The 12,167-nt window shown below is 39.4% G+C and overlaps 1 protein-coding gene and 1 long non-coding RNA gene across 4 annotated transcripts in view; both read left to right on the top strand.

The window, feature by feature from the left end:
* Positions 1-12,167, top strand: part of TMEM245 (transmembrane protein 245) — a 94,423-nt gene that overhangs the window by 68,767 nt on the left and 13,489 nt on the right. For 2 of the 3 annotated variants that reach the window (XM_059141677.1, XM_059141678.1), the window contains 2 exons: positions 8,388-8,488; positions 9,801-9,975. The exons of the other annotated variant lie outside the window; for it this stretch is intronic. In XM_059141677.1, coding sequence (XP_058997660.1) covers positions 8,388-8,488; positions 9,801-9,975 — 276 coding nt within the window. The remainder of the gene's footprint in view (positions 1-8,387; positions 8,489-9,800; positions 9,976-12,167) is intronic. 3 annotated transcript variants of the gene reach the window in all.
* Positions 1,805-5,773, top strand: LOC131812322 (uncharacterized). Its single transcript, XR_009346304.1, has 2 exons — positions 1,805-2,062; positions 2,093-5,773. It is a non-coding gene; the product is annotated as an uncharacterized LOC131812322 (long non-coding RNA).

A 12,167-nucleotide genomic window follows, 5' to 3' on the forward strand; every position in this document is an offset into this window, starting at 1 on the left:
CCTTTTTTTTTTTTTTCTGGAACGTGAATGTGCTTCTCACCTTTCCCCCCCAACTCTGGAGAATTAAAAGTATTTGGATTTAAAAAAATCACTGTCGCTCATTCAGTAAATCAGTATTTCCATTTTTGACTTTGAACGAATTAAATATTCATTGGAAAGAAATTCTCATGAATTTAAGGTTATAAGCATCTGTTTAAATTAAAAATGTATAAGGAAGAGTTTAAAGCTGTAAGAAAATATATTTTCATTTATTTGAAGAGATAACTCTCCGAACAGTGGAATAGAGAAAAAGCATACTTGGGAAAGTCAGATTAACTGAGGTTCTTAAATAATAACCCACTCAATAAAAATAATGCCTTTTTAAACTACTCAATTATAGATCAGTTTAATAATCTTAAACCTTTATTTGGCTTGTATTTAGTTTCCCATTGTGCTGCTCTAAAAGTTGTTAAATTAATTTTAATAGCCTTATAATTAGTATTAAGGTACAAATGTTTGCTATTTGTCTATATGATTGAAACAGCCCCTTGTTAGTTTTTTAGTTAGCACTAGAGTGAGCATCCATGATCATTGGGCACTGTCAAAGACACAAAATCATGTCTTAATGTATAAAAATATTGAATTAATATTTCTACTGCCAAAGACTCCAGTTGATTGAATGTGATGTCACTGTTTTATGCTTCAGTGTGTGAGAATGACTCACTGTTTTTCCAGTGGGGACGGAAGGCTTCCACAGAAGCAGCCTCTCTGTGCTCCTCAGCAGCGTGCTAGGTCTGCTCGTGCTGCGTGACCATTCCCCTCTGCAATGGGGAAATCCAGTGTCATCTGGGTTTCTGTACATTTCACCATAGAGCTGGGTCTTTGGGGAAGATGAACCAGGAAATGGAAGGAGATGTAACTTTTCAAGAGAGGTTAGGTAGTAGTGAAGATACCTTTACCCAATTGGTAATTTTATCTGCTGTGTTTCTGGAAGCTGGCCTGCCCTGTCTACTACCTAGCCTTCTCGGAGGGACAGTATATTGCAGTGAGTGTAGAACACTGGTAAGGTCATGCTCATGGCTGTTTCCTGAGGGAATAATAATCTGATAGTCTTTCTGTCTGATCTTTAGAAAGAAAAGAAGGGAGAACCAGTGTAAGAAAGTATTGGGAATAGATGAAATTTGATTTGGGGCTCTTTTCTTTTTCCTTAGACACGTGCAGTCTGCCTGTCTATGGTCTGGAGCCTGGTGTTCTCACAGGGCGTAGAGCTTCTTGACTGTGGCTTATCATTCTCCCCAAACCCCTCCTTGCTTCAATCTCATTCCATTAATCCAGGTCATCTGATCAAATCATGGGTTGTCTGGCCAGTTTTCACTTATTTAGAAAAGTAACAACACCCCCCCCCCCCGCCCCCGCTTTTTCAAGCTTCTTTGCCATCTCTCCCCACAAGAACACCCTTTTGGTCAGAAATGAGAGAGCTGAGATATTAGCTAGCTTATAAAAGAGTTAAGTGTCATCTTAGAGTTCAGTTTGTAAAGGGTAAGGAAAAAGCTGGTTAAGCATTAAATCCTAACCTAGCCAGGCATTTTTTAAAAAAGATTTTTAAGGGGCGCCTGGGTGGCTCAGTGGTTTGGGCTGCTGCCTTCGGCTCGGGTCATGATCTCAGGGTCCTGGGATCGAGCCCCGCATCGGGCTCCCTGCTCCGCAGGAAGCCTGCTTCCCTATCTCTCTCTCTTTCTGCCTGCATCTCTGCCTACTTGTGACCTCTGTCCTTCAAATAAATAAATAAAATCTTTAAAAAAAAAAAAAAAAAAAAAAAAGATTTTTAAAAAGTATTTATTTATTAAAGAGAGCACAAGCAGGGGGAGGGGCAGAGAGAGAAGCAGACTCCCTGCTGAGCAGGGAGTCCTATGTGGGGCTAGATCTCAGGACTCTGGGATCGTGATGACCTGGGCTGAAGGCAGATAGTTAGCTGACTGAGCCACCCAGGTACCCCAGGCATTTTTTTTTTTTTTTTAAGATTTATTTATTAATTTGAGGGACACTTTCAGCTTGGGTCATGTTCCCCTAGTCGTGGGATCGAGTCCTGCATCGTGCTCCTTACTCAGTGGAGAGCCTGCTTCTCCCTCTCCTTGATCATTAGGTTGTGAACAGTTATAAAGGGAGGAGTAACTTGCAATGGCACCATGCGTTCGTGCAGCACAAATCAAATGTAACCACCCTTAAAAAATGCCTCAAGTCTACTTTTGTGATTTTTGCAAGAGATTGGATGAAGTGTATCTTAGTTTCTTTGATGACAAGATAGGAAAATGCTCACTGAATTTTGAGTATCCAAAAAAGTGTTGATGAATGGGTTGATATCAATGAGTGAATGAAATGGGAAAATGATCTATCATTGGTGTGATTATAAGAACAAATACTCTTTGATTAAACTAGTGATTTCTGGCAACCCATTCAAACTGTATTGAGCATGCCATTAGTTATGTGCCAGATAAAGTTGTATTTGGTTATAGGAATGAACAATTCCTAGCAGTCCCTGAATTTTAGGTTCCAAAGAACCTGAGAGATCAGTCATTATATACACTGTATTTTGGGGTTTTGTTCATGCAGCTTCACCAGCACCTTACAATTTAAAATAATTAATCTAAGACTTTGTTGTATGCTTCTTCTACTCCCAGCTTTGCCATATCCCATATCTCTTTGGCACACAGCAAAAATTGGAATACCTCCAAAAACTGCAAGGAAAAAAAAGAAAGTTACTATGTGCATTGTTTTTAACCTTACTAAAATGCTAATTGGTAATAATGACACAATTCTCTAATAGCACAAACTTAAGTGCCTGCCTCCTGTGCACCAGTCACTAAGCTTATCACTTTAGTCGCATCATTAATCTTCATAGTAACATTAGGAAGTGAATGCTTGTCTCTGTTACCTCTGTTTTACGGTGAAGCAAAGTGAACCTCAGGGAAGCGTTACAGTTTTGGAGATCAGGCCACTAACCAGTGACAGAACTGGGATTCCAGAGCAGCTGGTGACAGAACCAGAGCTCTTTCAGGTCTTGTGTGACTCTGATTTCTGTATTCTTGCTGCAGAATCCACATCCTGTTTGCCTTCATTAACATTTCTCATGTATTACTGCATTCTTGACTGTTGCCTTTCTCACTACCACTCCTTTCGTCTCATTTATTAGCTCTCGGAGTCTCCTAACTTCTGGGCCCATGGCTCCAGTCCTGTCCCTTCTTTCATCCATCCTCTACCTGACATTTCTGAGCACCCGCTGGGCACCGAACACTGAGTTAGTTATATGCTTTGCATAGTTTATTTCATTGATTTCCTCTTGGGTCCCCTCATTCATCCAGAAAAGAGACCTCGGGTCAGATAGCAAGAGAATGTTTTAAACTGAGAGTGTTCAGGTTTTTTTTTTTGTTTTTTTTTAAACAAAGGCAAAAAAAAAAAAAAAAAAGGCTCAAAATGAAGGCCTGAATTCTTCTAAGTAAAAAGGCAGTACGAGCCCCTCTTGAAATTACTGGATCTGTACTGCTTCAGTCTGTTCTACTAGCTCCCCGCCTAGGCACCCAGTTCAGTAAAAGCCCAGCCCCCTGGTGCCGCAGTGGGTCACAGAGCTTGCCATAGAGTTGTGCTAGTAGGATGTGGGTGCACACACTGTAGGCACTGTGTGTGCCTTGTCACACCTCTTGTTGTTCCTTTCCCCCATCTTCATGTAAGTCTTCCAGAACATTTCACTCTAATAGGGTGAATAGGGCCCCAGTTTGTCTCAGCATGGGTGTACTGAGCCCCATTCCTCTTGGAAGTGGTCAGCTAGAATAGTCACTATAGAATGATGGCTGTGACCAGAACCAGATGTCATACAGCTCCTCAGGCTTCTCTTGGTGATGTCTTGACTTTGAGGACCATCGGGTATATGTTTGGCCTGCAGGTGAATATCTTAGTAATACTTAATAGGAATCTGAATACCAAAAATACCAAAAGAATACCAAAAATCTTTATCCAACATCTTGACCTTTAGTGAGTTGGGTGCCTTGACTGGGAGTTAAAATACCAGAGCGATCTAGTACCCACATCCAACAATATCCAGAAGAGTTTTCTTGCCTTTTAACTGAAAATAGCTCAGTTCCATTCCCCTAGGCCCCTGCACTCATTTTGAGCTTTCTTCTCTTCTTTTTTCTTTTTTTTCCCTTTTTTAAAGAAAAGTGGATATGCACTTTCAGTTTAACAGATTTATCTGATCTTTGACCAAGACTCTCTTCTCTAGATGAATGAGAGGATCCCACAAGCAGTCAGTGGAACCACATAGGCAAAGCATGTAGCTCAGTGCTTGGCAGGTAGTGGGTTGTGTTCATTTTTGATTGTAGCTAGAACATGGCCATAAGCTTCGTGGCTTAAACCACACAGAGCTTTTTTTATCTGACAGTTCTGGAGGTCAGAAGTCCTAGAATACAGGGTGTCAACAGGGCTGTGTTCTTTCTGGAAGCTTTAAGGGAGAATCTGTTTCCTTGCCCTTTCCAGTTTCTGGAGGCTGCCTGCATTCCTTGGCTCATGGTCCTCTCTCCATGTTCAAAGCCAGCAGTGTAGCATTTTCAAATGTCTCTTTCTCTCTGGCCTCTGCTTTTGTCCTCATGTCTCCTCTAGCTCTGACTCTCCTGCTTCCCTCTTTTTATAAATTGTTTTTATTGAGATGAAATTCACCATTTTAATCATTTTAAAGTGTACAGTTCAGTGGTTTTAATATATTCACAATTTGTACCTCCATCACCACTGTCTTATATCAGAGTCACCTTCTTCTTATAAGGACTTCTGTGATTACATGGGGCCTCACCAGTAATCTAGAATAATCCTCCTAATCTCACAGTGCTTAGCTTAATCCCATCTGCAAAGTCCCATTTGCCATATAGGGTAACACATTCCCAGGGCCTGGGCATTAGGATGTGGATACTTTTGTGGGGCTGTTATTCAGCCTGCCATAGAGGTCCTTAGCAAACGATAGTGTCTCTTGAACTGACCTTCTCAATTTGGACACTAAGCTTTTGTGCTACAACTTTCTAGAGTCTTCATCAGAATCCTCTGAGCATCAATGAAATATACTGTTCTTAGGAAATGTAAGTACAATAGCTCTGGTAATAACTACTGTTTATTGGGTACCCAGCATGCACTGGGTCAGTTAGGAGGACTTTTGGATGCATTGCCATTTAGTTTTTCTTGAGGTTGAGTTGCTATTTCTGCCAGTACTCACCCTTATAAGACCAGAAGTATGAAATTTAGCCTTTCCCCTTGAAGAGATGTGGTATAATAGAGCAGGCAATGACTTCTGACTGATCATCCACGGACTCTACACTTTCTTTGAATTGAAGAGATCAGAGAAATTGCGAGTGTTTCTTACAGAATTAAAACATATCACATGACCCAGCATTTCCATTTCTAGGTACATAAACTGGAAAGCAGTGAAAGCGTATGTCCATGCAAAGACCTGTGCTCGAATGTTCAGAGCAACATTATTCACAGTAGCCCCCAACCGGAAATAGCCCAAATGGCCATCAGCTGGTGATTGGATAAACCAGTTGTGGCATATCCAAATAATGGAATACTACTCAGCAATTAATGAGAAACAGGCTGCTGATGGTAATGTGAGCGAGTCTCAAAATACGGGCGTAGGTCGAAGAAACAAATACAGAAGCTGTATGATGATGTGAATGTCCTCGACACTACCGAACTGTCCAGTTAAAAATGGTTAAATGGCAAATTTCTTAGTATGTATGTTTTACCACTTTTTTTTTTTAAACTACATAATGTATGGTTCTTCTGTTCATATGAAATTCTGGAAAAGGCAAAACCTTAGTGACAGAGAGCATACCTAGTAGGTGTCAGAGATCAGGGTTCAGGGAGGGGTAGACTATTCCAGGGCATGAGGGAACGTTTTCAGGTGACAGAGATGTTCTACATCTTGGCTATCACGGTGGTTCTGCAGCTGTATATGTTTGCCAAAACCTATTGAATCAATACACCTAAAGGTGAGTTTTAGACTGTTTATAAATTATAGTTCAGTAAAGCCAATAAAAAGGAGGAAAAAATGGCTAGGAATCTGATGGAGTTAAAAAAACGTTCTGTCTCCTGGTTAATTATTAGGGGATTTGTCTTTCTGTTTTATAGAAAGCTTGTGTATCAGGTCATAAACAGTACGACTGAGGGGAGTACATCACCTTTGCATCCCTCATTGGGTTACATGAACATGTTCAGTAACTGCGAACAGTATCTAATACATTTAGGGTTCAGAGAATTACTTGAAAGTTGCCTTAATGAGAACGTTATCAACAGTCAGTATTCCCAGAGGCAGAGGAAGGAAGACTATGTGCTGTTTCTACCAGAGGTCCTTTCTGGGTTGAGTTTTGCCTACTTGCCACCCAAAGGAGTGATTCAGTTGAGATATTTCGTTGCATCTTTGATACTAACTTCGTTTTGGTATAAAAATTTTTAAATAACAGGTTGGTAAAACCTTTTGAATAACATCAGGTTGGTGAAAACATCTATATCTTTTCTCATTGAGGTCCCCACTTCTGGTCAAATTCTGTAGCTTCTTAAAATTTTTTATTTTTTTAAGGATTTTGTTTATTTGAGAGAGAGAGAGAAGGGACAGCGAGAGAGCATGAGCGGGGAGAAGAGGGAGAAGCAGGATCCCTGAGAGCAGGAAGCCCGATGTGGGACATCAGGACCCTGAGATCATGACCTGAGCCGAAGGCAGATGGTTAACCCACTGAGCCACCCAGGGCCCCCTGTACTACTTCTTCTTCTTTTTTTTTTTTTTTTTAAGACCTTATTCCTATTAATCTCCCTGGGGTATTTGACCTTAATATCATCTCCTCTTTCTCAAAAGCTTCTTTCTCTTTTGGTCTCTGAGAATACTACACTCTAGTGATTGTCTCCCAACTGCAGGTATGATTTCATTATCTCTTTGGCTCATGTATCTCTGTCCTTAGGTTCCCCGTGGGAACACAGCCCATTGCCCCATTTTCTGTGGGCTTGTCCCTGAGGGTATCTTATCCTTTCCTGTGATTAATCTCTTCTGTCACATCTCAAAGCTCTTGTCCCAAGTTCTCCATCAACTTTGTCTTTCGCTTCCAGCTACCTCCAGGGTATTTTCACTGTCCTTATTTCTTACCATTGCCCAAACTAAACATACTCCTTTTTCTTCCACGTCCTCTCATTCAGGGCTTTTCTGTGCCCTTGAAACACTGCTCTTCTTTCCCCCTCATGTTGAAAACCTGGAGCTGGGCTACTTTTCCTTCTCCCTTATCTCCTCCGTTCATTCGCTCTTCGGGTATTTTCTGTTTCCTCCGGGTTCTCTCCCTTCCTTTCAGCCTTTTTGATACCACTTTAATCTGTGTCTTTATTGTCCGAGGTCACGTGGCAGCTCTCCATTCTTGAGTGCAAGCTGCTGGTCAGCATGACAAAAGAGGTTTGACAGTTTGGGGAGCCCTTTGTCACTAAGGCCATGTGTCAGGATTCTAGTAAATGACTGAATCTCTAGGTTCTGGAGTTTGACTTTGCTCTTACGGTCTATCTCTTGGGATGCTTTGGAAAAGCTCAATATTTCCTTTTATGTGTCCAGTGTCCCCTTTGCTGCCACAGCCTGTAATTTTTTAATGACAGCTTTTCCTTCTCTCTTGAGTATATGCCCATGCTTCCCCTGTGCCCCGCAGAATCCTGCATTTCCTTTGGGATAACTTTGCTGCTTTTGTGCTCTCTCTAAGCAGTTCCTAATTTCTCCTCCTGACCAAGAGTGCCTTAATATTCCAACTGAAAACCAAAGCTGAAGCAGCTGACATTGCATATTTTCATGTACTTCATTCCTGTTAATTACCAACTACATGCATCTGTTTTTATCCCTTTTGTTATTTTCCTCTCTGATTTTACTTGGGAGGTAGTGAAGACTTTTTTTTTACCCCCATAAATTCTCATCCAATGACCTGCATTTTCTGATAGCATTTGTAAAAGTTTCTTGGCAGGCTTGGGTGTAGAGTTGAAAGAACGTGGGAAAATTTTGTTAATAAGAGAAGACCCACGAAGTACAAGTTACATTATCCTGCACTTGTTCTTCCCAAAGGGGAGGGCTGGCCACAGCCTATATTTCTCAAAATTTAATTGTGTTCTCAGAAATAAGATAGTCATGCCTAATTTTTTTTCCATTTATTTTGGCGGTGAAATATGTGCTTTGTAAGGGGAAAGTTGATGAATTACCTCAGTGAATAGGCTGTTTTAAGGCGTTATATTTCAGATATTTTTTTCACCAGAGAAATTTAGTAAACATGAAGTCAGAGGCCAGAACATACTGATTTTTCTAATCACAATATGGTGCTGTGTTTATTTACTTTCCCTTTTATCTTTGGGCATTCTAGAGGGGTGTTTGATGCTTCCCTCAAAATGGCTGGCTTCTATGGACTGTACACATGGCTGACTCATACCATATTTGGCATCAATATTGTCTTCATACCATCAGGTAACAATAGAATCAAAACTTCCATTGTCCTCTGTTTAAGGAAAAGCCATTTTCTGTACATGGGGAAATGCCATCTTCCTCAAGCTTAAAATACTAAATTTTGAGATCTAATCTAGTCTAGAATAGGAGCAGAAGTATGACTTGTAATGTGTATTGATGCTGTTATTCCCAGGAGCTGGAGTGATCCCAGCACTTAGAAAGCAGTGAGAAGTCTTTATTAAATGAGTGAATGTGCTAGCACTTAGCACAACACCTAGTACATACTTGGCACTCAGTGAATGTGTGAATTGAACTGATTGGCAGGGAGCAATGAGTTGGCCAAATAGCTTTGTACCATGAAGGATACTGTCCCTCAGGCAAGACGAATGTATCCAACGGCACATAAGCTGTCTCCATACCCCTTAGGATCTGTTCTGATAATACCCTCATTCTGTCAGCACCAGGGTGGTTCAGAGCCACCCTTTACTTTTTTCCCCTACATTATCTCTGCTCCTCTCCTTCCACTTTGCCTTCTGTTAGTACTGTGGCTGCTTGTCTTCCCAAATATATCTGCCTTCCACATTTACCCTCTACCACCATTTCTTCCCCTTTTGTCCACACTCCCTTTCTTCTTTTACATTTCCAAATTCATTCTTAATCTTTCCTACTTCACTGTCCTCTAAGCCCCTCTGTGACGTGCAAGCAGCCTGAGAGCACATGGTGGTTGTTTCATAACGACCTTGTGAGGCAGGCACATCAGGGGGATTCCTGCTGTAGAGATGAGAAACCAGACGTTTGCCAAGATCACATATCTGGCTAGTGGTAGGACCAGAGCTAGAATCCACAGCTGCCTGATATAAGGTCTTTCATCCAGGGTTTTGTTTTTATTTTTGTTTAAATTACATTTTATTTTTGTTAGAAAGAAACAAGATGAAGAATATACATTCATCTCTGCGGTTGAGAAACTAATTTCTAATTTGGCTTTGGACTCAGTACAAATTTTGACCAGTGCTTTACTGTAGTATTGTAGGACTGTATATTAACTAACCATTGATTCAAAATAACAACTGTGGGACATTATAGAGTTTTGTTGCTTACGAGATTGATGAAGTAGACACATATTTTTCAGCATCAGCTTTTGAGATAGATATCAAACCTTAATTTAACTAGCAAATTCAGTTAAATGGGGCATTATCATGCACTTGAAATTCGAGTTTGTATTTGTTTAACTTGTTTTGGTGTAATTGTTTAAGTAGGAGGAGCTAGTACTTAGGTTCTGCTGTTTTGTTATCATTTTAATGGTGATGTCAAGTTGCTTTTCTTTTAATCTTAGCATTAGCAGCAATCCTAGGAGCAGTGCCATTTCTGGGGACATACTGGGCAGCAGTACCTGCAGTTCTAGACCTGTGGCTTACACAAGGCTTAGGGTGCAAAGCCATCTTACTGTTGGTTTTTCATCTCTTGCCAACATACTTTGTAGATACTGCCATCTATTCGGATATATCAGGGTAAGTATCCACAGAACTTCTCAAGTTGCTGATGAGTCATATCCAGGGATTTATGTGGCCTTGTTAAAGAAGGGTTGTTTTGTTTTGTTTTCCCTTTTGGGGACGGGAAAAGGGACAGACGGTAGGATTTTTCAGTGAGGTAGTCCCTATGATCCCACTGATACAATCAGATTTTAATGTAATATAGTTAATACTGTTTGCGATTTTGTTGTCTAAGTATTTACAATACTTAGACATATATTGAGACCCTGTTAACACAAAATTGTGGATAATATTCTGTTTTAATGATATTTTAAGTTAGGAAAGAAATATTATTAGATGTACATAAAACGTTTTAAGTACAGTAATGAGTGAGTGGTTATTTTTAGAACTTCTTTGCTTTTGGAGAGAAACACTAAGTTGTAGGTCTGAGATTTTCCATGTGAAACCAAATCTCATAAAGTTAATAATGTCCAATAAGCAAAGCTCTTGTTACTTAAGATATTTAGTATGGTTCTAGGATGGGTACAGGTTAAATTTAAGACAGAATCCAAGCTTTGGCCATGTAATACAATAAATAAATACCTGTTTTTATAGATTTTGGTATCTCTTAGAAATTGTATTGAGTAAATCAAGCCAATTCTTACTTGGTCACATATCCAGATTCACATTACTTATTAGAATCTAGGATATAAACCAGATGCTGAGTTTTCATCAGTTTACTCAAATTCAGAATATGCCTACTGAAACTGTCATAATAGTTAATATATTAAATTTTTTTAAGTAAAACTCACCATCACAATAAGTTTAGACAAGAGCTCAGTTCATAGAAAGTGTCCCCTTAAGTTAACTGAAAATTTACAGGGACAAATGATATCCCACCTTGTTTTCTCTCTAGTAAGTTGAAGTAGAAAATGAATGATATAAACTACTCTGAAGCCCCAAATTTCCAGAGCAATAAGAAATAAGCAACTCCATGCACAAGCCTTAGGGAAATTGTTACCTCTAAAACTTGAGAGAGAAATTTAAAGACAAAAGGAACACATCAGGACATGGTTAATTGGTGCTTAACAGTTGAAATTTACATAGAGTAGTTATATGACTTTATCATTAAATGTTCTCATTTGTCTAAACTTTAAATTTTTTATTAATGTTTCTAGCTAGAATTTAAGATTTATGTGATTTTATCTTAATAATAAAATACTACCTTGTTTAACCAGCATTAGGAAACGAAAGATTTCGTGTCAATTGTTAGATTTTTTTAATAAATGAAGACTTTATTTAAAAGCTTCCATACTTTCTTTTTTTAAGCTTTAAGCATTTTTGGTAGAAATTTTTTAAAGTGTATTATTTAGGGAAAAAGCTTACTTACATAGCATAATACATATGTGGAATACTGCCCTAAATTGATTTTTTTTGAGGGGAATGAAGATGGATTATGAATATAAGGTATTGGTTTCCTAAAGGCTGCCTCACCTTAAATCTACTTATTGAACTGTAACATAGTACAGAACATTATTCCAGAGTTATTTACCCCTCAGTAAATTGTTCCAATCACCTGTGTTTGAAAACTAGAACTAGAACATACCTTCTTTCCCAGTCCCTCTTACGTTAGTGGTCATTTGTTACTGTTATCACTGTGCCCAGCGGCTGTAACCTCTTACTGTATTCGGTTAGGTCAATGATCCTGTGATAAGCTGGAGGGCAATTACGACTCTCCTCTGAGATAGAAATCTCGGGCTTTGTGAGGGATAGTTTCCTCAGGATGCCCTTTATCATTACCCTTGTTTAAAAACTATTTAAGGATATTGCCACAAGTCTAACCTATCAATAACTTGAATATTATTGTAGTGCCTTATAAAAAGCATAATTATTTGAATTACACACTAAATTGTGCCCCTTTAATTATTCTCAGTGGAAGTAAACTGAACATGTGACTTACGTAACCAGTCCTCAGCCAAGACTAACTTAGGTCAGGCAGGTATGAAACGGGTGTAGGATATCTGTTTACAGTTGGACTTCAGTCCCTCCGTTGCTGGACCTAATAAAAAGGCAGATGTTGTATGTGTTACATAGGTACATAGATGTGTCACATCTCAATGTTAGTACAACCAATGTTCAGTTATCTGCACAGAGATAATCTAAAGAAAACTGGTCATGCAGTCAAAGGCCTGGTGTGTTAGGAATGAACACTGTGCTAGAGATGTGTTTCA

This window comes from Mustela lutreola, chromosome 12 (genome assembly GCF_030435805.1).
Source record: "Mustela lutreola isolate mMusLut2 chromosome 12, mMusLut2.pri, whole genome shotgun sequence".
Taxonomy (NCBI): Eukaryota; Metazoa; Chordata; class Mammalia; order Carnivora; family Mustelidae; genus Mustela; species Mustela lutreola.